At 42.1% G+C, this 25,693-nt stretch overlaps 1 protein-coding gene across 6 annotated transcripts in view; it reads right to left on the bottom strand.

The window, feature by feature from the left end:
- Positions 1-25,693, bottom strand: part of WFDC1 (WAP four-disulfide core domain 1) — a 55,516-nt gene that overhangs the window by 15,874 nt on the left and 13,949 nt on the right. For 2 of the 6 annotated variants that reach the window (XM_072636191.1, XM_072636193.1), the window contains exons 2-4: positions 13,145-13,340; positions 6,328-6,411; positions 1,336-1,476 (exon numbers count right to left, since the gene is read on the bottom strand). In XM_072636191.1, coding sequence (XP_072492292.1) covers positions 1,336-1,476; positions 6,328-6,411; positions 13,145-13,340 — 421 coding nt within the window. Of the gene's footprint in view, positions 1-867; positions 916-1,335; positions 1,477-6,327; positions 6,412-13,144; positions 13,341-25,693 lie in introns of all 6 variants that reach the window. The other 4 variants (XM_072636194.1, XM_072636192.1, XM_072636189.1 and 1 more) reach the window with 3 other exon arrangements.

The raw sequence follows: 25,693 nt of genomic DNA, 5'->3' as shown, positions 1-25,693 counted from the left end.
AGGGATAATAATAACATCTACTTCAAAGTGTTGTTATGAGGGTCAAATGAGGTGATATATATATGTGTGTGTGTGTGTGTGTGTGTGTGTGTGTGTGTGTGTGTGTATGTGTACACATAAATCACTTTTGAATTCTTAAGGAACTATTAATTGTAATTAATAATTAGTCAAATTAATTGTCAGTAATAAGAAGGCTGAATGACCTGTATTAGAAAATGCAAGTAACAGAAGAACAATGTTCATCTGGAAAGGGCTCCCATATCACCTGCCTCTGGTCCTAGCCCCAGGGAACATACAATCTATCTGAGAGGTAGCTGATGGGATGGGGTCTGGATTCATACATGAAACAACTGGAGAACAGGTACTTGATCTCTGACGCAGGTCTAGAGGAGTTCGAGTGTGGGGCAGAATAGAAGGGTTAGGGAACTCTTCACAGGGAAAGTAGAACCTTAAATCCATTGATCCTGTGAGTTCAGTAGACCTGTGAAGGATGGAAAGAATTTACAGGAAGCAAAGGTGGGGCCAGCTAGGTGGAGCAGGGCATAGAGTATCAGCCCTGGAGTCAGGAAGACCTGAGTTTGAATTTGAACTCCATATACTTACTAGCTGTGTGATCATGGACAAGTCACCTAATTCTGATTACTGGTTAATAACCGATTTACTAAGAAAGGAAGGAAGAAAGAAAGAAAGAGAGAGAGAAAGAGAGAAAGGGAGAGAGGAAGGAAGGAAGGAAGGAAGGAAGGAAGGAAGGAAGGAAGGAAGGAAGGAAGGAAGGAAGGAAAGAAGGAAGGAAGGAGAGACAGGTTGAGCTAATGAATATTGGAATTAGAAAAAGGCTGGAGTAGGAATATACCAATGTTTTCTGACCTGCCTTAGGAGCTAGGACTTCAGTAAAGGAAAAGGTCTTTGAAATCACTGCAAGGAAATTAAACAAGTCAGGCCAACCCCCATCACCTGTTCTTTTTCACCCAACTCCATGCCTTTCCCAAGTCATTCTCATTCCTGGAATAACCTCCTTCCTCCTTCCCTCTGTCCTCCTGTGTTCCAGTCCCTATTTTTCTTAAAGACCCAGCTCAGATGCTTTCCCATCCATGAAGACTTCTCCAGCCCTCCCAGTGTGACAGAGCTCTCTCCTTTTTCCTTCAACACTGTTTAGATCTTTCTTTTGCCCCATCACCTTCTACCTTCTACTGGCTGTCTGAGTATAGGCTGCACCTGCCTCCTTCCCCCTATCAGACCAGAAGCTCCTTTAGGGCAGGAACTGGGCCAGCTGTGTCTCCTCTGTGCTGAGCTCAATGCCCCTTATGTGGTAGGTGCCACTGCTGAGGAACTGACCAGAAGCCTTCCGTTGCTTGATACATTGCCCTCTGTTGGGGATGCCCTCCGCAGAGTTGCCGGGGTTTAGGATGTGACATTCGTAGCCTGTGGGGCAGTGGAGAGGTTCGGCCCCATCCTCCGTGGTGCTGCAGGCCTCTGCTAGAAGAGACAGAGAGAGAAGACCCGGCTTATTGTCCAGTGCAAGGTCAGCCAAGTGGCCCCTTTCTGCAAGGCCTGGCTTCACCTCATTCAGCTAGTCCCTCAGGCTCCCAAGAAGGACACAAAACTGAAAGGGCACTCAGGGTCATCCAGACCAGAGGTTCTGAACCATTTTTGGTGTCCTGGATGAAGCCTGAGGACGTCTTCTCAGAATCATGGCTTTTAAATACATAAAATAAAATACATGAGATTACCAGGGAGGCCAATTCTATTGAAATACAGTTTTCAAAATAGATTTTTAAAATTAACCCAAGTTCATATACCTCAGGCTAAGAACCTATGATTTCTAGGCCAACCTACACCTAAGCAAGAATTCCCTCTACAACATTCCCAACAAGTGAGTATTGGACTTCTCCCACTTGAGTACTTCCTCCAGTGATGGGGAACTCATTACCTACCAAGGTAACACATTTCGCTTTTAGACGGCACTAAATGTTGGAAGTTTTTCTTTACAAAGAAGGCTAATGCCTCCTTTCAATTTCAACCAAGTGTTCTTGGCTCAGCTTAGAACAAGTCTATTCCTTTTTTCCCCTAAGAGGATAGGGATTGGATCTATGATTTCATTAGTTTGTATTGGGAACACCCAGATAAACAAACGGGGACACCAAGAGGTTAAGGGACTTGCCCAGGGTAACACAGTCTATGCCAGAGGCAAGATTTGAACCCAGAGCTTTCTGACTCTCTATCCATTATGCTACTTTGGCTTTCATGGTATCCTTTCAAATACTTGAAGACATTTCTCACCTGCCTCCCAGCTTCCTTGGCTTCCTTCAAGTCTCAGCTGAAATTCTACCTTGTATAAGAAGACACTCCCTATCTCCTTTGACATTAGTATCTTCCCTCTAATTATCTCTAATTATCCTATCTATACCTTGTTTGTACCCAGTTGTTTTCATATTGTCTCCCCGCTCCAGGAAAGGGGCTATCTTTTGTCTTTCTTTGTATCCCTCTTGCTTAGCACAGTGCCTGGTATACATCATTGGTATTTAACAAATGCTTGTTGGCTAACTGAACTGCTGAAGCCTGAAATTCCACCGAGAGCCTCAGTCCTCTGGCTTAAGATTTTAATCCCTATTACAATGCAAGTCTCTCCGGTTCCCCTACCCCAAGAACGTTCCCCCTTATCATCCATTTACATCTTTAAGGTAATGAATTTGTCAACTACTTTCTAGAGAATGGTTTCTGAGACCCTGGAAGGGTCTGGAGAAGAGAGTGAGGCTGATGACTCTGCCCAGCACTGCCTCGCTTAAATCCAATTCATGTGCGGGTCAAGCCATCCCCAACAATGGCTAATGTTTATACTACGAGCCAGGCACTTTGTGCTAAGCTCTTTACAATGATTCTCTCACTTGGTCTTCACAACAATCCTGGGGGTGGGTGTCATCACTATCCTTATTTTATAGGTGAGGACACTGAGGCAAACAGAGGCTTGCCCATGGACACACAGCTGGGTTGGATTTGAATTTAGGTCTTCCTGACTCCAGGTTCTCAGAGGATACTGAGCCTCTGAGGATGAAGGAGAAAGAAGGGGAGAGGGGAGAGAATTGTGAAAATCACAGAATGCCGAGGGACCTTAGTATATAACCTGCCAGAGAAGGAGAAGGACTTAGGGATAGAGTCAGGGTTGGAAGTGATCTTAGAGATGGTGCAATGGCTCCATTGTACAGATGATGAAACTGAGGAAAATGAGGACTAACTTCCTCCTCTGAACACTTATCATCAAGGAAGAAAAATTCCAAGTTAAAACAGACACCAGAGAGAAAAGAAATGTTTCTTTCCTTAAGAGCAAGGGAGGGAGGGAGGGTGTGTGTGTGTGTGTGTGTGTGTGTGTGTGTGTGTGTGTGTGTGTGTGTGTGTGTGTGTGTGTGTGTGTGTGTGTGTGTGTGTGTGTGTGTGTGTGTGTGTGTGTGTGTGTGTGTGTGTGTGTGTGTGTGTGTGTGTGTACGTGCCTGTGTGTGTTTCACAAATTTTGATGTAAGTGTTCAAGAAGTACACACAAGGGCCAAAAGGGGGCATCAGATTCCCATCTTCTCTACCCTACTTCTCTCTACTGGGTGTCTCGGTGAAGGCAGTCTGATAGGAAGGTGTATCCCAGGACTTTTTTTTTTTTTTTTAATGCACCATTCCCTTGAACAATTTCTTTCTCCCCACTGCCTGCCTCCCTCCCTCAGCCCAGTTACCAGTTGCCAGGATGGGGAAGAGGGAAGGAGGAAGAAGGATAAGCAGTCATCCCACCCATCTCCCCAGAGACAGTTTTGAGTGCAGAAAGTAATCCAAGGCAAATTTCAAAGACTGTCCATTCCTAACATGCAGGTCAAGTAAATCAAAAAAATTAGGGCCCAGTGGAGGCTAGCTTAGACTGGAAAGTAGGACCACAGCTGGATAGCTGGAACTAGGAATTTGGAGGTCAAATTTAGTTCAATTTAATGCGGTTAGAGAGGCAGTTTGACCATGGATGGGTCCAGTTGTGCTGCAATGGGAGCATCCCATTCCCCAAAGGCATTCAGGTGGTGCAGTGGGTCTGGAGTCAGAAAGAACTGAGTTCAGATCTGGCTTTGGACAATTACTTACTAGCTGTGTGACCCTAGGCAAGTCTCTAACCTGTGCTTGCCTCAGTTTCCTCACCTGTAAAATGAGGATACTTATAGCATCTACTAATACCCAATATTGAGCAGCTAGAGTGGATAGAGTACCGGGTCTGGAGTCAGGAAGGCTCATCATCCTGAGCTCGAATCTGGTCTTAAACACTTTCTAGCCACGTGACCCTGGACAAGTTTGTCTCAGTTTACTCATCTGGAAAATGAGCTGGAGAAAGAAATGGCAAACCACTCCAGTGTTTTTGCCAAAAATGCCCAGATGGCAACACGAAGAGTTGGACATGACTGAAAAACAACTGTACAACAACACTTTAGGAAAAACACCAGGTACAAAGGTGAGTGAATTGTGCCAGGTAAGCTAATAAAGCCACTGAATCCTAGGCCAATTGTATGGCATTTCAACCTCTACCCTAAGAGCGTATTGCTCATTTATAATGAGTAAGTGCCACAGGCTAGATGAACGTATTATCTCCCAAAGCTATGTTCTTTGACACCAAGAACTTAAGTGAATTATAGACTTAGAGCTCATTCAGTCATTATGGGGAGGGGGGAGGGAGAAGGGGTTGGAGATTTAAGAACATCTCTAACAGGTGGACATCCAGTCACAGCATGAATACACACTCAACAACAGGGGAACTCACTAACTAATGCGACAGCCTGGTTCCATGTTCCTAGCAGCAGTAGTGGAAAGTTCTCTGGACCTGTGTTCAAATCCTAGCTCCACCAATTACTGGTGGAACAAATTTGGGCTAATCATTTTAGGTCCAAACCTCAGTTTCCTCATACAAAAAAATGAGGAGGGTTAAATTAGATGACATCTAAGATTCCTATCCATCTCAAATCTAATGTCTTTCTTTTTTTTTTAGAAGTAATAAGGGTTAAGTGACTTGCTTAGGGTCATACAGCTAGTAAGTCTCTGAGGCTGTATCTGAACTCACATCCTCCTACTCCAGGGACAGTGTTCTATCCACTGCACCACCTAGCTGCCCCTCAAATCTGCTGTCAAAATGCCCAGTACGCTGTAAGACAGCTCCATTTAAGGAAGGTGCCCACACCAGCTGCGCCTTCATTTCCCATCATGCTGCGGTCATCTGGACTTCTCCATCATCATCATCACCAGGTCCCTCCCCTCCCCCAACCCCCAACCCCCCCACCCCCAACCCACCTCAGCTGCCTTGAGGGTAGGGGCTGTCATTTGTATTCCCAGTGTTTAGCCAAGTATCTGCCTCATTCAGTTCTTACTTAGTCACTTTTTCAGTCATGTCCTACTCTTCATGACACCATTGGAGGTTTTTCTTGGTAAAGACACTGGAACTGTTTGCCATTTCCTTCTCCAACTCATTTTACAGATCAGGAAACTGAGGCAAACAAGGTCAAGTAACTTGCCCAGGGTCACCCAGCTAGTAAGTGTCTGAGGCTGGATTTGAACTCAGGAAGAGGAGCCTTTCTGACTCCAAGCCCGGCATTCTATCCACCTAGCCGCCCTATAGGAAAAACTTAATAAATGTTCATTGACAGACTGATTGATGTGTATTGAGTTGAAATCTGCCTCTCCATAGCTCCATCCATGGTAACTCTGCCCTCTGGGATCCAGCAGAATAAATGTAGGTCTTTATTTCAACTTAGTTCTTCAGGTACTTGAAGATAGCTGTCATACCCCCTCCTCCAAATGGTTCCCTCCCCAGGCTGCCCATCCCTTCAATGGACCCTCATAAAGCATGATTTGAAGGTTCCTACTGATTCAGTATAAGTAACACCAAGGATATCTGCAAGTTCATATCAAAGAGCAGTTTTCTTTGTGTTTACTGAGGTCACTAGATAACTCAGTGGTAGAGTGCTGGGCCTGGAGTCAGGAAGACCTGGCTCAGACACTTACAAGCTGGACAAGATTGCTTGCCTGAGTTTCCTCATCCGCAAAATGAGGATAATAAATACACCCTCTTCCCAGGGTTGTTTCAAGGGTCAAATGTGATAATATTTAACAAAGTGCCTGACATGTAGTAGGTGCTTCACAAATATAATCCTTCTTTCCTTCCTTCCTTGTTGGAGATGTTTGGTACAATGCCTTCCCAAGGGTTACCAGGTCCATTCTGAAATTTTCACTTGGCAGGCCCAGAATCTCGACATCCGATCAGCAACATATAAACTAAGGATAAGCCCGGTCAGCTACACCAGGGAAGACCACACAATGTACCTTGTAAAACCTCCTCCGGTCCATCAAGCAGCCAGCCATTGCCCCCCAGCCAGCGTGGTTTGGGCTGCACCAGCCAGTCTAGAACTAATAAAACACACGGTCACATGTTAATCACTTGTCATATCATGGCAATTCCAATAAAAAACGCTTCTTTGCTGGCTGGGCCCTATTTCCAGGAGCACACTCCCTCCCCCCAATAATCCCTAAATCAACTCACAAGAGGTAGAAAAACTTAGAAAATGGGAAGGACCTTTGGCTGAAGGGCAAACAGGACCTATGGGACCTGGGGCTGGGCCTAGGTGATGAGATGCAAGGGATCATGGGAAGACGCACTCCCACCATCCAGCTCATTTGCCCACTGAGACCTAGAATGCAGGGCTGGGGACTCAAATGAAGGCCTTCTCTGAAATTTGGTTTACTTAACAAATAAATGTATACATATAACCTATGTCAAACTGCTTACTGTCTCAGGGAGGAAGGGAGGAAAGGGAGGGAAAAATAAACTGGAAACTCAATTTTTAAAAATGAATGTTCAAAATTGTCTTTATATGTAACTGAGAGAAAATATTTTAAAAACATATAAATGTGTTGAATCAAAATTTGGTGAGTCATTGCTTTAAGTTAAACACACCCCCTTCTCAATCTTTGTAAAAATACAAATAACTCTGGAGTTCTAACACATGAAATTCCCAGCATCTTAGTGGGAAGGCACCTAGCACACCACAGGAGCAAGACATGTTTATTGAACTGAATAGAGTGAATTTAGCAGAAATAACAGCTCACCTTTACGGCTCTTTAAGCTTTGCAAAATGCTTTATATATAGTCTCACTTGAGCCTCACAACCACCTGGGAGGTAGGTGCTATTACTGCCTCCATTTAAAGATGGGGAAACTGAGGCAGGCAGGGGTTAAGTGACTTGGCCAACATCACGCCGCTAGTAATCGTTTGAGGTATCATTTTGAGCTTAGGTCGTGAGAGGATCCATTTGGTAACAATACACGTGTATGTGCCTGTACATGTGAATATGGGCACATCCATATATACACATATACACACATGTATGTTTATATAAAGACAGTGCTGTCTGTGAAATCAGAAAGATTTGAATTCAAATCCTGCCTCAGACATGTGGCCCCAGGGAAGTCATCCAACCTAGCTCAGCCTCAGTTTTCTCATTGACAAAACAGGGATGACACGATCTACTTCACATTGTGGTGCTTTGTACACTTTAACGAGCCACATAAGTGCTGGGTATTTTATAATTAGTTCTTGCTGGCTCTAAATTTAACCCTCTAGCCACCTGGGCCACCTAGTTTTATATACCCACAAATATGTGTGTATACATGCACACACACATGCACATGCACACACAAGCTTGTGTATATATGCAAGCACACTGTACATATATATATCTATGCATATGATATGTATATACATATCATGTGCGGTATACATGTGTATGCATGCATGCAAGGTATACATGTATTGCATGGGTGCATGCATATGCACCTGTAGTTATATATATATATACGTGTGTATATGCATGTGTGTATATGTATGTGTGGATACATACACACACTCATTTGACGCTCACAACCAACCTGTGAGGTAGGTGTTATTATTTCCATTTTATAGATGAAAAAAAAGTGACTCCAAGAGAGAAGTTCTGTCTTCCCCAGAATTCCATAACCGCTGTTTAAAGCAGGATTTGAACTCAGGTCTTACTGACTCAAAGCTCAACCCTCTATTCACCTCACCACCTAATTGCCTCCCAAGGCACTGAACATTCCAGAAAGGAGAGTGGGGGATTGAACTTTGCCCAGTTCCTAATTTTGTAGATCTTGGGTCCTACTCAAGTCCTCTTTCTGATACAAATTAGTCTCCATGGCACCTCTAGCTGCCACCTCATATCTTAGGTGCTGAGAGCTGGAAGGAACTTCAAAGGTTTTAAGTGCAGTAGCATTCACACACTCTAAATAGTCCAGGTCTTGTCTGGTAGAGGAGGACAGGAAGACCTAGAGGAGGGAAGAACTTGCCTGTTCAAAGGGATCAGGAAGGAATGAGAAAACTAGATGGTCTCTAAGGGCCTTTCCAGTCTTAAAATTCTATGACTCTCCTTTGGGTTGAGCACTTCCCTTTCTCATTCCTCTTTTAAAATGTGAATATATCCAAGGAAGTCACTAACACTTTAGTAAGCATGTACTCAACATGGTACTCTCCCCATAGTAAATACTTCTTCCAGCACTCTCTCTCCTAAAGCTTTTATCCCAGACTTTGTGACAGAGTCTGTCTGTGTCAGGTGGAAACATTCATAGCTTTTGAATGCAAGGAAGTGACCGGTGAAGCAAAAATTTCAATAGGGGCAATGCCAATGTTCAGAGCCGATTCCACCACCAGGAACTGCTTCCAAGAAGACTTCCCTGGTCAAACACTTTCTGTGCAACCCGTTCCAACATGCTTCATTTACTCAGTACTTACACGTGTGTTGGTGGTATCCTAATGTATATCCCCCAATCATAATATGAACCATATCCATATTTATCCCCTCCCTGAGGCATGAAGTGTCTTGTGTGAGGAACAATCACTAGACCAGTGTACCTAAAAGGAAGGGAGCTTGCAGGAAAGGGAAGCACAAGAAGAAAGACAAGACTGGAAATATCCAAGCTGAGGGACTTTAAATGTTGACCAAAAGACTTTATATTTGATCCTTAAGGTAATAGGGAGTCACAGGAGTTTATTGAGGAAGGAGGTGTGACTTGATCAGACTGCTTAGAAATATTAGTTTGGAAACAAAGTGGAGAATTGATTGGTGTTGGGAAGAGATGAGGTAGGGAGGCCAGTTAGAAAGCCACTGCAATCATCCAGGAATGACAAGCTTGGACAACAGACTGGATACGTGGAGTGAGTGAGAGGGAGAAGCCTGAATGAATGAAGGAAGGGTGGTACCCTAGGCTAGGGTGCTGTGAGCCTCAAATGAGATAATGATTTAAAGCCACTTTGCCAACTTTAAAGTGCTACATAAACGCTAGCTGTCATCATCATCTTCATCATCATCATCGTTGTTGCTAGTAATAACTAGGGAAGTCTTTCTAGGAGCATTGTCGATGCCTAGAGGTAGAACTAGAGGAAACTGAAAATCAACTCTGGTCCCCAGGCCTCTACCCTGGTGATGATCCCTTTCCCAATCCTTCCACGGCACTCGCACTGAACCCAGGGCAATGTTCATGGAGCAACACAGGAATGTGCTGGAAAAGGATGAACAGCTGGGCTTTTGGGAGAAAAAGGTATAAAATGTGTGCACATACACTTGTAAGTTTACTATGCATTGATAACAGTTTCTTAAGTCTAGTCAGTCACGTAACAGTAGCCCAGGCCCTGCTGATTTCTCAGGAATAAAGGCTCTCACTGAAAATCTGACACTTGGCCCTTGCAAGCTGTTTAGAGCTGGCTCCAGAGGACCCCTGTCCTCCATAATAACTGGAAAGCTGGGAAGAAGGTGGACAGGGAAGATAAAAATTCTGTTTAGGACATGTTGAGTTTGAGATGCCTAGGGGACATCTAGTTCAAAATGTCTAAGAGGCAACAGGTGGTGTGAGAATGGAGGTCAGGAGACAGGTTAGGATTGGCTATGTATAGACCTAGGAATCATCTGCATAGAGATGATATCCAAATCCATGGGAACTGGTGTGATCACCATGAGAGATGGTATAGAAGGAGAAGAGAAGAGAGTCCTGGACAATCCCATGAGGAATAGGCACAGTCAGTGCAAATATTATGTCCATTTTACAGATGGGGAAACTGAGTCTCAGGGAGAGGATGAAAAGACTGGCCCTTGATCACACAGTTAGTAAGAAGGAAAGGTGTGACTAGAATTTAGGTCTTCTGACTTAAAGTGCTTTCGTTTCTTTGTTTTTCCTTTGTGTACTAAACACTAGGCAGAAAAGAATAGGGGTTATGAATGGGGAAGAATTCTACATAGGGGATACTTGTACATGTATAGATGTAAATTTATTCGAAACATTTTTTTGAGCATGAACAGTAAAAATAGCTCACATTTACATATGTCTTTAAGTTTTGCAGAGGGCTTTACACATATTATCCCATTTGATCCTCAAAACAACCCTGTGAGACAGGGGACTATTATAGCCTCCACTTTACAGATGAGGAAACTGAGGCAAATAGAGTTAAGTGACTTCCCCAGGGTCACACAACTAGTAAGAGTCTGCTATCCTAAAGACATTGTAGAAATTTCTTAATATATTTTTTGAAAAATACATAGAGAACTAGTACATATTAGTAGGCTGGACAAAAATTGGCAATGGGAGAAGGAAATACGGGAGCCACATCCAAACAGCCTGCCATCTTGTAAAGCCAAGAATACCTGCTTGCTGCAGCCTTGGCTTACAGGCCTTGTTTCCCATGTGGGAAAAATGATAAAGTGGGGCTGGATGGGAATCAGGACAGCCAGGTTATAGTATCTGGTTCTGCCATTTCTTAGCTTAGTTTAACTTTCCTTGGAGGACCCAAGTTTTCTCTACCATACAATGAGGGTGTCAAATTATATGATCTCTAAGGACCTTTCCAGTTCTTTAGAAAATACTATAAACTAATATTCTAGGAAAAAACAGACAAAAAACAAAGACATCAAAGGAAAATGCCCACCTCATTTGACAATGGGAAGCCCAAGGCACTCATCAGTAGGAAGCCCTAGTCCTACTTTGCCCTCGATAGATCTAGGTAGAGATTCATTCATGCTAGAATAATCCAATAACGATGACAATGGTGATAAAGATGATGGTGGTGGTGGTGGTGGTGGTGTTGATGGTGGTGATAGTTATGATGGTGATGATGATAGTTAGAGAGGCAGCACTGTGAAGTGGATAGGGAGTCAGCCTAGAAACCAGCCATACTGGCTGCATGACCTTAGCCAATTCACTTAACCTTCCAGTGCTCTGGGTGACATAAGATGACAGACTTCAGAGAAGATGCCAGCCTACATTGGCTGAAGTAGTTTTCTTACCTGGGAGTTTCTTACAGCAATAAAATCACAGGTTCAAGAAGGAAGGAAGGAAGGAAGGAAGAAAGAAAGGAAAGGAAGGAAGCAAGGAAGAAAGGAAGGAAGGAGGGGTGAAAGAGGTCACTCACCTCAAGAAGAGTAAAGTGAGCATGCGAAGGTACAGTCAGGAGACACTGTGTCCTATGTGTCCTCCCCCATGACTTTGAAGTTAGCCTGAACATGAGTCTCTATTTCTAATTCTGTCACCACTTACTATGGAGGCTGGTAACGATTTCTCGTAAATACGCCTTCTCAAAGGGAAATAGTTGCTCAATATCCTTTTCAGTGGGGAAAATGAATAGGGCTATGGAATGATCTCAGCAGCTCTGTGATGAGCACTCCACAAAGGCAAGGTATGAGTCACCTTCAAGGGCTCTTAGCAGGTAGGTCAGCCCTACAGAATAGGGAAGGAAAGAATTTTTGTCTTCCAGTGCATCCATCCCCATGCCCATTCTGCAAAATGGGCATAATGCCTCTTGCCTCTCAAAAGATGCTGTGAGGCTCAAATGAGATAAAATATGTAAAATACTCTGCAAATCTTAGAGGGCTATATCAATGCCAGCTAACTCCTCCATGCCAAGGGGTCCTTCCTCACCCTCTTTAGAATCTGGTGTCCACATACTCACTGCCAATCATGCTCTGTTATGTGCTCAGGAATGACTCTGATAACCACACTAAGGCATCTCGGCACTAATAGCAGTTCAAAGAAGGTGTGACATTCCCATATCTCCTTTTGTGTGCCCTTATGCTCTCTAAGTATCTCAGAATTCTCAGGTACCAGTCAGTGGGGGGACAATTTAGAAGACAGTGAGATGTTTGGGGAGGGGGTACCTGAAATCACACCCCAGGGAAGGGACTGGAAGCTGACTGTGGGCAAATTGGTTTCATGATGGACATAAAGAACAGAAAAATCCAGTTCTCCCCACAAAGCTTTCATTTGGGATCATGGGATTTAGAAATGGATGGGATCTTAGCGGTCATGTATTCCAACCCTTTCATTTTACAGATGGAGAAACTGAGTTCCAGAGCAAAGGAAGTGACTTGCCCAAGGTCACACAAAGAGTGTCTGAGATGGAAATTCAGATCTCCTGATTCCAAATCTGGTGTTCTTGCCACACCAACATAACTACCAATGGAATGCATTAAATTCTTTCTTTTTAACATGTTGTTCAGTTGTTTTCAGTTGTGCCTGACTCTTCATGATCCCATTTGGAGTTTTCTTGACAAAGATACTGTGGTGGTTTGCCATTTCCTTCTCCAGTTCATTATACACATGAAGAAACTGAGGCAAACAATCTCACAGCTAGGAAATACTGAGGTCAAATTTGAACTCAGGTCTTCCTGTCTCCAGGAATGCACCACCTAGCTGCCTCCTATTTAACCTGGTACCTCTAGTGATCTATTCTGAGTGATGCTGCTGGGATCCTGGCAGAGAAGGGACAAGGCATTCTAATGACCTAGGCAAGGTTCAAAAATTATGTACCCTCATCCTGGGTATAAAAAGTCTACATCCCCAATGCAATTTATTTCCCTGAGGCTTTGAACCTCCATTTCAACACATAGGATTTGGCTTCATTCATGCATGCATTCATTCATTCACTGCCAGATGTATTACGGAGGATGAGATTTTCAGGCATTAAAAATACTGCATCTACTAAAAGCTATATTAAAGGGCTTCTCTCCTTGCTTCATTCCCCACCTCCACCCCCATTGTGGAACTGAAGGAAACTGTTCCTCTTGACCCTAACTCTGACGCTTACCTGGTGGAGGCTGCACTGATTCCAGACAGGCATAGATGCACCCATTGAAGCAGCAACGCTTGTGCCTTTCACACACTGAATCTGAGCGGCAGCTGGTCACTTCACAAGCCCCTTTGGGTAATGTTTGAGGGGGTGGGGGACAGCGCTCACTCCGGGGATGGTGGCCACCATGAGTATGGAGGGGGTATTCATAATCCTTGATTCCCCCCAAAGACAGAGAGAACATGAAAGAAAGAGAAACATTCATTTTGAGTAAAATGGAATTAAATGTGTATTCAGAAATAGTTCATACTTTTTCATATTGTCATTTATGAGGGTATGGACCACCCTACTGCAGCTATCTCAGTTCAGGCTCTCATTCTTTCCTCCTCTCCCCAGTCTACTAGGATGGATTCCTAACTGGTCTTCCTGCCACCTTTTTATAACATATCCTTTATGCCAGTACCATTGAATAAATTCTTCTAAATCATAAACGTCTAAATTCCTTATCTTGGCATTCAATGCTTTCTAGAATATGGCTCCAACTTAACTTTCCAGCTTTCTCTCATTTGACTTCTCTCATGGACTTTATATTACAGCCTTTCTGAACTACAGTAGGTAGGTAACAGTGGACTTAAAATCCCAGCAATGAATTCAAAGCTGCCTTAGAGACCAGTTATGTGACCATGGGCAAGTCCCTTTTAACCACTCAACCTCAATTTCCTCATCTGTAAAATGGGGACATTAACAGCACTTGCTTCATTAGAATGATTTGAAAATCAAATAACATGGAATAATACTTTGCAAATCTTAAGATGTTATATAAGTGTTGGCTCTCATTATTACTATTTTCAGTCTCTGGTATCCATTCTGCTTTATCCTGTTACTTTGTTAACACTCTCCAGATTATAATGGTTTCTCTGGGTCTCAAGATCCCTCTCTTTTTCTCAATACTCAAGGCAGATATCATTTCCTCTGTAACGTCTTTGCTAAGCCTTCCTAAAATGAATGTGATTGCTAATAAATAAGCACTTTGCCTGGACTTCTCATTCATACTTTGGTCTATGCTCATGTCCTCATTAACTTATCAATCTGTTTGTATCATAGTACAAACATTCTTGTAATTTAGAGCTTAAAGAAAGCTTAGAGATCATCTTGTGTAATTCCTTCATTTACAGATAGGAAAATCAAGGCCTAAAAGGGCTAGGTGAATTTTCTGTATGAATATATGTCTTTCTCCCTTTCAAAAACATAAACTCCTTGAGGAGAGGATTTGTGTCAAATCTATCTTTGTATCCCTCATGCTAAACACAAGGACCTTGTGTACCAGAGGTATCCATCACAGTGCCACATGCAGCCTCATTTCTATTTGAGTTTGACACCACTGTTGTAGACAGTAGCTGTTTGATAAAGGTTTGTGGGGTGATTTACCTCAATTTATCTTTGTCATGAGGGAAGACTATTATTTCTTTGTGGGAAAGAAACAATGGAAACATCCCTCCCTCTGACTCTAAATCAGGGGTTCTTAACCTTTTCTGTGTCATGGAGATTTTTTGTAGTCTCGTGAAGCCAATGGGCCCCTTCTCAGAATAAAGCTTTTAATGCACAAAAATGTCCTAAATGTTCCAATATGGTGATAGCCCTGGACTGAAACATCGCTTTATTTATGTATTCACTCATGCATTCATTCATCTATCTGTTTACTTATGTGTTTGTTTATTGAGGCAATTGGGGTTAAGTGACTTGCCCAGAGTCATACAGCTAGGAAATGTCAGAGGACAAATTTGAACTCAAGTCCTCCTGACTCCAGGGCTGGTGCTCTATCCACTGTACCACCTAGCTGCCCCTCCTTTATTTTTTAAAATGTTTTTTTTCCCAAACAAATTCATAAGATGGCAGAATTGATTGAGACCTTTGGAGACCCTCCAGCATATGGGTTCTAAAACTGGGGTCCATGAACTCAGTTTTTGAAAATTATATTTATTTTGATAACTATATCTTAATAAAATTGGTCTCCTTTGTAATTCCATCCACTTTATTTTATGCCTTTGAAAATATTATTTTGAGAAGGGGTCTATTGGCTGCATTAGACTGGCAAGGGTGCCCAGGACATATACAAAAAGATATGAACCCCTGATCTATTCCAACCACCTCCTAGGAGGACACTGAGTTCCAGGCAGTTAAGTGCCTTGTTACTTTTTAAAGTAATGAATGGTGACCTATTTTCTTTCAGCAAAAATCTCTTCCCTCTTCTCTCCTCTGAGGCCTCAACTCTCATCTCCGGTAATGGCCTGGGAAGTCAGCATATTTAGCCCTGTTCTACTGTCTAAAGGAAAGGATGAGGTGTCTGTGTCCTCTGACTCTCCTCTGACCCTGGAATCCACTCCAAGATGACAGAAGGAGGTGCCATGAATGGGGTCTGGCTTCCTCCCTGGGGAGCCTCTAGGGAGCTAAGACCTGCTCTGATTCCAAGTTTGCTCCCAAACCTTCTCTCCCCACTGAGGAAACCAGCACAATGCTTGTCTGAGCTCATCTAGTTGAGCAGTTATTAATAGCAAGTAAAATTCTTTCACAGAATTTCTGAAACCCAGCCACCAGGAACCGAGAGAAAGTGCTTGCTTCTATCCTATTGTAAGAAAAAGAAATCTGAAACTCTGTTCCCTTCACTTACCTACCTAAGCTTTATTCTAGCTAGTTTGTTCCTGAGTGGACTGTCCTTCAATAAACATGTATTAAGCACCAGGCACTATACTAAACTCTGGGGAAGCCAAAAGAAGCAAAAGATAGTCCCTGCCCTCAAGGAACTTAGACTCTAAGGAAGTACCTGGAGGAATTGGTTCCTCTGATGGGGACTGGCATTGCATTAAAAGCTTTCCACCATGGAAATGTAGGGATGTCAGGCACCCCCCACTAGCCAAGTGAACAGCTCCTGGGTGGTATCTATCTCCACATGTGGAAGGGTCTGGTTCCTTTGGTGACTGTGTCACCTCAAACTGCAGACTCTTCTACCTTCTGACCATTTGTAGCCTGTGGCTGACTAGCTAAGATACTGGAAGAACTCAGAGAGAAACTCGACAGGGCTGAGGTTTTATCACCCCATGGAGTCCAATTTTGAAAAACCTGGGGCTGTATGGACACATTTGGGGTTGGAAGGGACCTTTTGTTCAGATCCCTCATTTAATAGATGAAGCTGATGGCTGGAAAGGTCAAGTACTTTACCCAAGGTCCCATAAGTAATAAGAAGGAGAACTAGAATTTGAACCCAGGACCTCTGAGCAGTAGATCTGTTTTTCAGAATACACCTGGGTTTGAATACTGCCTCTGAAAATGTGTGATCTAGAGAAAGTCACTTTTAACACACATACCCATTTTATAGACAGGGAAACTGAGGTCCAGGATAGTATAATGGAAGAAGCACCAGACGTAAAATCAGAGGACCTAAGTTTGAATTCTGATTGTTGCTACTTGTGTAAATTATTTGACCTCTTTGGACCTCAGTTTCCTTATTTTTAAAATGAGGGAGTCATTTTAAATGACCTTTGATGGACATCTTCTATCTTTAAGCCCATAATCCTTTGGTCTGGATGTGAACCCTCTCCTCTCTAGGGTCCCTTTAAGGGCTAAATCTCATGATCCTGCTTCCCATCATCTCTGAGCCCCCACCAACATAAACTTTGGAGATCCAAGCAGCCATAGGAAGACCTGGAGGGGGACAGCATGGGGGCCATACCCAGGAAATTAAGCAAGATGGAAAAAAATCTTTTACTTCCTGAAACCTTTAAACTTTTAAATTAAATATTAAATTAAATTAAATTAATTAAATTAAATTAAATATTAAATATTTCCTAGAAAAACTTAAATATCCCAGGGAAAAATTCATCTGGTATAACCTAGGATGATAGGACTTAGGAGCTGGAAAGGACCTGGTTCTTTATTTTGCAAATGGGGAAAGTAAGAGCCCATGCAGGGCAGTGAATTAGCCAAGGTTATAGAGGCAACAAGCAAAAGAATCCAGATTCGAACTCAGGTCATCTGACTCCAAATTCTGGTCTTGCACCCCAGCTAAGGGGAAAGTTGTGGCAGAGCAGGAAGAGCACCCGGACTGCAGTCAGAGAATCCGAGTACAAATTCTGCCTCTGATACTTACTACCTCCAGGGACTTTGGGCAAGTCATTTGAACTTCTGGAGCTTCAGCTTCCTCAAATTTAAAATTAAGGAGGTTGGACTAGGTGGCCCTTGAGGTCCCTTCAACCTTTTTATTTATTATCTTGAGTTTGCAGATATTTCTTTTTCTTCCAAATTTTTCCTTCCCACCCATTTACCCCAAGCATGATATAATGGGAAGAAGGCTGGATATGAAACCAGATGAGCGGAGTTCAAACCTGGCCCTGGCTAGCTGTGTGACTGTGGATGTCATTTCACCTTTTTTCCCGTTGCAAAATGAAAGGGCTGGACTAGAGGAAAGTCCTTTCTAGTTCTAAATACCTGATCTTTCTAGATAAATACTAAATAGTAACTATTTCTCTTTTACCCAGGAACACTGAGGGTCTTCCCCTCCTAGCATGATTTTTTTTTTTTATTAAAAGGGGCCATCCCTTGAGTAACTACTTAAAGAGACCTATTCATTGGATGGGTGTATCTCACTCAAAGTGAGAATGTGATAAGACCTCAGCCTAAAAGGGCCAGGGTCTCCCATTGCATCCTGGGCCATCTTCAGTCTTCCTGATGAATATCAGGCCACTGAACTCAAATGGCTCTAGAGAAGTGAGGCTGGTGACCTTGCACAGCCCTCCCTCACTCAAATCAAAGTCAACTCAAAGTCATGTCATCATCTTGATGTCATGTCCTCTTTGAGAACGAAGGACAAACACAACAACCTGATCGTTCCCTTCCGTAGGCACAGGTGCTAGGATAATCTTAACTGACATTTATGTCATATATAATAAAGTAGTAGCTAGTGTCTATATAACAATTAAAAGTTTGCAAAACATTTCATATGTTATCTCATTTGATCCTCACAATAACCCTGAAAGGTGGGTGCTGTTACTGTTCCCATTTTACAGATGAGAAAACACAGGGACATCAAATGACTTGCCCAGGGTTACACAGCTGGTGTCTGAGGCAGGATTCAAAATCAGGTCCTTCTGACTCTGTGTACAAAGCTCTATCCACTGTACCACCTCTCTGCCAAAGTTTTTGGTATAGTGTTTTATGTTTTTGCAAAACACTCCATGCATATTATCTCAAGCACCCCAAAGGTCGTCCTGCATGTATTATGAGCCCCATTTTACAGAGAAGTTAAGTGATTTGCCCAGTCACATAATTCTGGTCAGCATCAGACACAGATCTCCATCCTCCTGATTCCAAGTCCAGGATTCCACCCACCGTAGCAGAGGAAAAAACAAATAACCTGATGCCTGTCAGAAGAAGACAATGTTGATGTCAGGGGAAAGACTGGTTGGTAGTTACAGGCAGAGGTAAATGTGGTGATGGGGAAGGAAAAAGAAAAGGATAGGAGAAGATGGGAGAAAGGTAGGAGTCTGACCAGCCAAGCATCTTTTGCAAGAAGGGATCTCCTGTCAATCTGTGGCAAAGGACTGTTGTCTGCATTTTAAAGGGGGCTTGTTTGACTATCCAGAGAGGACTAATTGACCCCTCCTTCTCAGCTTTAAAAACAAGGAGCATCTGAGAGGTGGTGTTAACAAAGATGGCCAATTGCTCTCAGTTCCCTGCAGATGGCTTCAGTTCACAGTTGAGAGTTTGGGCAACTACAATTTTGTCAATGACTAGAAAGAGATTCATAAAACAGAAAGGGAATTTCCATCTAATCCAAAACCAAGAGTCTGCAGGAAAATATTGAGGTCAGCAAAGGCTCAATAGAAGGGAAAAGATTTAAAAGTCAGAGCTCTCCCATCATGGAATGGGCTGCCACAGGAGGTCATGGAGCAGCCGATTATTGATATATTGAGTGAGATTCTTACAGACATCTCGGTGGTACCGTGGACAGAGCATTCAGCTTGGCATCAAGAAGACCAATTTTAAAGCCCGCCTGAGATGCTAACAAAGTGGGGAACCCTGAGAAAGTCACTTAACTTCCCTGTTTCTGCCCTATAAAAAGGGTATAATAAATAATAGCACTTTACCACCTAGGGACACTGAGACTCAAATGTGATAATGCATATAAAGTGTTATATTCATGCTATTATTTTTTAAAATTAATTTGTAATTTTGCACTTTCATAAAGTCTGAGATATTCCCCCCCTTTCCCCCCCCTCCCTCCCCAAGATGGCATGCAATCTTATATGGGTTCTACACACACATCCTTATTATACATATCTTCATATTACCCATGTTGCATAGAAGAATTAAAATGAATGAGAGAAACCATGAGAAAAACCCAAACAAAACAAAACGCAAGAGAAAACATTCTGCTTCATTCTGTGTTCCAATTCCATAGTTCTTTCCCTGGATGTGGATGGCATTTTGCCTCAAGAGTCCTTTGGGAATGTTTTAGGTCCTTGCATTTCTGTGAAGAGCTAAGTCTACCAGAAAATTTTCTCACATATTGTGGTTGTTACTGTGTACAACGATCTCCTGGTATTGCTCCTTTCACTCAGCATCAGTTCATGTAAGTCCTTCCAGGCCTCTCTGAAGTCGTCCTGTTCATCATTTCTTATAGCACAATAGTATTCCATTACATTCATATACTACAACTTGTTCAGCCATTCCCCAGTTGATGGGCATCCTCTTGATTTCCAGTTCTTGGCCAACATAAAGAGAGTTGCTATAAATATTTTTGTACACATGGGACCCTTTCCCATTTTTATGATTTCTTTGGGCTACATTCCCAAAAGCAATACTGCTGGGTCAAAGGATATGCACATTTTTGTAGCCTTCTGGGGAATGTTAGTCATTATTTATCAAGATTCAAGCTGGATTGAGGTCCTTCTCAATTCTGAAATTCTAGGATTCTATAGATTCTATGTCTTGTCCATAATCACACAGGTAGTAAGGAAAAGATTCAGGATTTGAGTCCAGGTCTTCTGCTCCTATATCCACTGCTTTCCTGTATCCTTTTTGAGCTGAACTGATTTGTTCAAGATCTTTGTCTAATCAGTGACAAAGCAGAGATGAGATTCTGGGTTCAGTAGTTATTCAGTCAGGTCTGACTCTTCATGATCCCATTTAAGGTTTTCTTGGCAAAGATATTGGAGTGATTTGGCATTTCCTTCTCCAGCTCATTTTACAGATGAAGAAATTCATCTGTAAGGCAAACAGGGTGAAGTGACTTGCCCAAGGTCACAGAGTCAGTCTGAGGCCAGATTTGAACTCATGAAGATGAGTCTTCTTGACTTTAGGCCCCAGCATTTTATCTACGACACTTTCCGCTAATCGGAGAACTAGTCGTTTACTGCCTAATTGCTAGGTTGCAGTCAGTAATTTTCAAGATGTAAGCAGCAGAAACAACTCAGTTCCTTTCCCTGTTATCTCATTTCCTATGGAATTAATGAAACGGGACTCAAACAAGCTGATCACAAAATTATTTGCATGTTAATCTGACAGGCTGAGCTCTCTGCTTTAGAAACAAATAAAGAGTACATTGCCTACATGTGTCTAGGCGAGAGAGGATAACTTTTCCACTTGGTGTGTTTTTATCAGGCTTTATCACTTGAAAGTTCCAAGTAAATTAAGAGTAGAAACTAAAACGGTTTTTAATTTGCTAAATTGCTGTGAGATGGTTTTCTGTGCATGAACAGCAAAAATGAATCTGTGAATATTATCCATTGGGAAGTTCCCTTGTCCTTAAGGGGAAAGATCCAATGTGTCTTCTCTCACTTTATAGCACAGATGAGGTTAGTATCTTAGAAATAAAGTCTCTACTGGTTATTTGCTGTAACAATGGATGGTGATGAATGACCAAGAACCACTAGTCCAGGGAGGTATGAGGGAAGGGTTGAGTATTTTTTACTATTTCATGTCCTGCGAGGTAATGTTTTGGTGACAGGTTTTTAAGAAAGGGTAAGATTGTTGTTGAATAACTCTAGGAATGGATATTTGCCATGAACAACCCTCTTTTTTTCTTCTGCTATGTATCTTGAAATACCTGTTTGCTTTAGTGCTTGCTAAATTCAGGAAAAAATAAATAATTTTTAAAAATGGATATGCGTATACTCTGTAAATCATTCAAAAAAATTTATCAAGTGGCTATGATGTATAGACAGCTAGGTGGCACAGTGCATAAAGTTCCTGAACTTTATGGACTTTATATATAGACTTCATGAGCCTGGAGACAGAAAGACTCATCTTCTTGAGTTCAAACTTAGCTTCAGACGCTTACTATCTGTGTAACGCTGGGCTAGATACTTAACCCTGCTTGCCTCAGTTTCCTCATCTGTAGAAGGAGCTGGAGAAGAAAATGGCAAACCATTCCAGTATCTTTGCCAAGAAAACCCCAAATGGGGTCATGAAGAGTAGGACACAACTGAATTGACAGCAACAATAGGATGAAGTGTGGAGCGTTACAAGGCATGGGGGATAGAGTAGAAATACCAAGTGCAAATTAGTTCAGCCCTTCCTTTCCTGGAGTTTAGGGTCTAGGAGAGATTCCAGAAAGTTCTGAGGTGGGGGAATAACCAAAATCTGAGAAAGAATGTCCATCGATTGAAAGAATAATCACCTAAACCTTTTATGGCTTCAAGGGGCTTCACATTCCATGTTCTCATGTTATCCTCAGAACAAAAAATGGATAACTTTGATTACATTAAATTGAAAGGTTTTTGCATAAACAAAGCTAATGCAACCAAGAACAGGAGGGAAGCAGAAAACTGGGAATTTTTATAACTAGCGTCTGTGAAAAAGGCTTCATTTCTAAAATACATAGAGAACTGAGTTAAATTTACAAAACCATAAGTCATTCCTCAATTGATAAATAATCAAAGGATATGAACAGACAGTTTTCAGAGGAAGAAATTAAAGCTATCTATAGCCATATAAAAAAATGCTCTAAATAACTATTGATGAGAGAGATGCAAACCAAAACAACTCTGAGGTAGTGCATCACACCTATCAGATTGGCTAACATGACAAAACAGGAAAATGATAAATGTTGGAGAAGATATGGGAGAGTTAGAACACTAATTCATTGTTGGTGGAGCTATGAGCTGATCCAACCATTCCGGAGAGCAATTTGAAACTATGCCCAAAGGGCTTCAAAAAGGGCTTTGACCCAGCAATACCACTTCTAGGGCTGCATCCCAAAGAGATCATAAAAATGGGGAAAAGACCCACATGTACAAAAATATTTATAGCAGCTCTTTTTGTGGTGGCCAAGAACTGGAAATTGAGGGGATGCCCATCAGTTGGGGAAAGGCCAAACAAGTTGTGATATAAGAATGCAATAATACTATAGTGCTATAAGAAATAATGAACAGGCAGACTTCAGAAAAACCTGGAAAGACTTAAATGAATTGATGCTGAGTGAAGTGAGCAGAACCGGGAGAACATTGTACACAGTAACAGCCACAGTGTGCAAGGACTCTTTCTAAAAGACTTAGCCCTTAGCAATGCAAGGACCTAAAACATTTCCAAAGGACTCATGATGCAAAATGCCATCCACATTCAGAGAAAGAATTGTGGAGTCAGAACACAGAATGAAGCAGACTATTTTCTCTTTTGTGATGTTTTGTTTTTCTCGTGGTTTCTCCCTTTCGTTTTAATTCTTCTATACAACATGACTGATGTGAAAATGTGTTTAATAGGAATGTATGTGTAGAGTAGATGGAGCGGGGAAGGAGGGGAAGAAAACTTGGAAATTGGTAGTGATTGTTGAAAACTGAAAACAAATGAATAAATTTTGGGGACAAAACATAGAAGGGTCCTTCAAATTCAGAATGTCAGAACTGAATAAAGAATGTCAGAGCCAGGATGAAGCATAGAGCACTGAGCCTGGAGTCAGGAAGACCTGAGTTCCAATTTGTCCTCAGACACTTAGCAACTGTGTGTCCCTGGACAAGTCACTTAACCTTTGTCTGACTCAGTTCTTTAACTATATAACAGGGATAATGATGACACCTTCCACCCAGGGTTGTTGTGAGGATCAAGTGAGATAATATTTGTAAAACGGTTAGCATAGGGCCTGATAAATAGTAGGCACTTAATAAATGCTTGTTTCCTTCCTCCCTCTCTCCTTCTCTCCCTTCCTTTCTTCTTCTCTCTCTCCTTCCCCCTCCTTTCCAGCCTTCTTCCTTCCCTTCTTTCCTTCCTTTCCTCCCTCCCTCCCTCCCTCCTTCTCTTCTTCCTTCCCTTTCTTCCTCACTTTCTTCTTTCTTTTCTGCCTTCTTTTTTCCCTTCCTCATTCAAAAAATGAATAAACTGGGAAAAGTCTTAAAAGTATGTGGATATAACAAGTTGAGGACACATTGCACCATATGGTGACAGCGGCCACAAAATAGAAACACAACTTTCTTATAGGATCCTAGACTCTAGGTCTGAAAGAGAACTTAGTGAGTGTGTCCTTTAACTTTCTCTTTTGATGAATCAGGATGGTTTAAGGTCTTTGTTTGATGGAATAGCTTCCTAAGATCAATGTAATCCCCAGACACTTTCACCACTGGAAATTTATGGACAGGATGCCATAAATTCCCATGGGTAATTGAATATGATTACTCAGTGATTTTGTTCATTCAAAGGATGATTAGATTTCAAATTGGATGGAAGGTCTTCTGACTCCTAATCCAGTGCTTTCCACTCTACCACATCTTTCTTAATTATGACTTGGAAACTGTACTCTAAACTTATTTAATTTTTATATGTAGTTGTAACACTCCCTTTGGAATATTCCCCCCAATCTGCACTCAAAGGTTGAATCTCCAAAGAGTGGCAGCTCTCTCAGGTTCTAGGAATAATCTTGTGGATGACTACTCCTATTCCTGTAGTTCATGAGCCCCCACTGGTGTTTCCCATTAACAATTACCCAGTAGGATTAATTAGTTCTTAGCAAAGGCATTTACTCAAGGGACATAGTAAAAACAATGCCCTCTCCATAATCTGGAGCATAACTCTTCCACAAATATATATTACGTCTGTAGGGAAAGTGGGCACAAACTTGAAGTAGTGGAGCAGATATGTAAGGAGCATATATGGCCCAAACAATTCATGACTCTTGGAACTGTAGAGCATGGTCTACTTCCAGAACTTTCACATATCTCCCCTTGAGTACAACAGTTCTGTTTGGTGGGCCACACAACTGGGCTTCCAGGGTCCATTATTTGTTATGTGTCCAGTAGTTCTGGTGGCACGGTTGATGTGGGGTGCAGGAAGGGAAGGAGAGGAGAAAAAGTCCTCTCCTCTGCCCATATAGTGGTTTCCTCAACAAAGCCCCTAAGCCAAGGCTTCTCAAGGGCTAAATGATTTATTTCTTTTTTATATGTGGTCAAGGAGCATGCCATATTTCTGGTATGGTGTCAATTGTCTTTATCCAATGGCCAAGCTTCTAGAATCTTCTCAAACTGAAAAAGGAATTTATTCATACACTGTTATGAGATCATAGAAAGACTCTTTAACATCTCCTTTCTCCTTCTACTTCTACAACTTCTATGATCTCATCAATTGGATGGGGTCCCCTCCAGATTACAACCCATCCATGTCTGCCTTTCCTGTAGGATGACCACCTCGCATCGAGGTGATGCAGAGGCTAGAGTACTAGACTTGGAGCAAAAAGCTCTGTGTTCAAATCCAGCTCAGACACTTGCAAGATGTGTGATCCTGGGTAAGATCCTGTGTTTGCCTCAGTTTTCCTCAACTGTAAAATGAGGATAATAAATAGTACCTACTTCATAGGATTGTTGTAAGATTTTTGCAAGGCTCTATTTGTAGGCTGCCTAGCACAGTGCCTGGCACATAACTGGTACTATATAGATGCTTATCCCCTTCCCTTCTCCCTCCTCCTCCTCTTCTTCCCCCTGTTCAACTCTTATCCATATGCTCCCAGAAGTGAACTCACCACAGGGATCCACCCAACATAGCCAAGGCTTTCTTCCTTCCATAAATAAGAACATAAGAGTTATTCTCTGATTTTCACTTCTCTCAAAAATCACATTATCTCTCTTATACCTTGTACTAGGCTTCAGAAGAAAATGTACTCCTCCAATGATCGAATCTCAAGCTCACCTCCCCCTACATATCTCAGATTCAATTCAGCAAACAGTTATAAGGCATCTATTATGTGTAAAGTATTGTAGGGTATACAAAAGTGCAAAACATACAAAACACAGGCTCTGCCTTCATAAAATTTTCAATTAACAGGCAAGATAAAACAGGTTTACAATAAACTGGAGTAAGGCAAAATGTGAGAAATCCATAAGTGATGGAAAATAAAGAGTGAAAAAAAAATTCAGAGGGAAAATCTGATTGGGGGTAGCAGAGAGTGATCAAAAAAGACTCTTGGGAAGGGAAGATTTTAAATCCCAGCTTTGCTGTATAGCTGCTGGTGTGGTCTGTGGCGGTGGTGGGGTTATTTCTTTTCTCTGGGCCCTGGTTTCTACTTCTGTAAAATGAAGGGGTTAGATCCGA

The sequence above is a fragment of the Notamacropus eugenii genome, chromosome 1 (assembly GCF_028372415.1).
Source record: "Notamacropus eugenii isolate mMacEug1 chromosome 1, mMacEug1.pri_v2, whole genome shotgun sequence".
In the NCBI taxonomy this organism is placed as follows: Eukaryota; Metazoa; Chordata; class Mammalia; order Diprotodontia; family Macropodidae; genus Notamacropus; species Notamacropus eugenii.
This window is presented reverse-complemented; position numbering and strand designations above follow the sequence as displayed.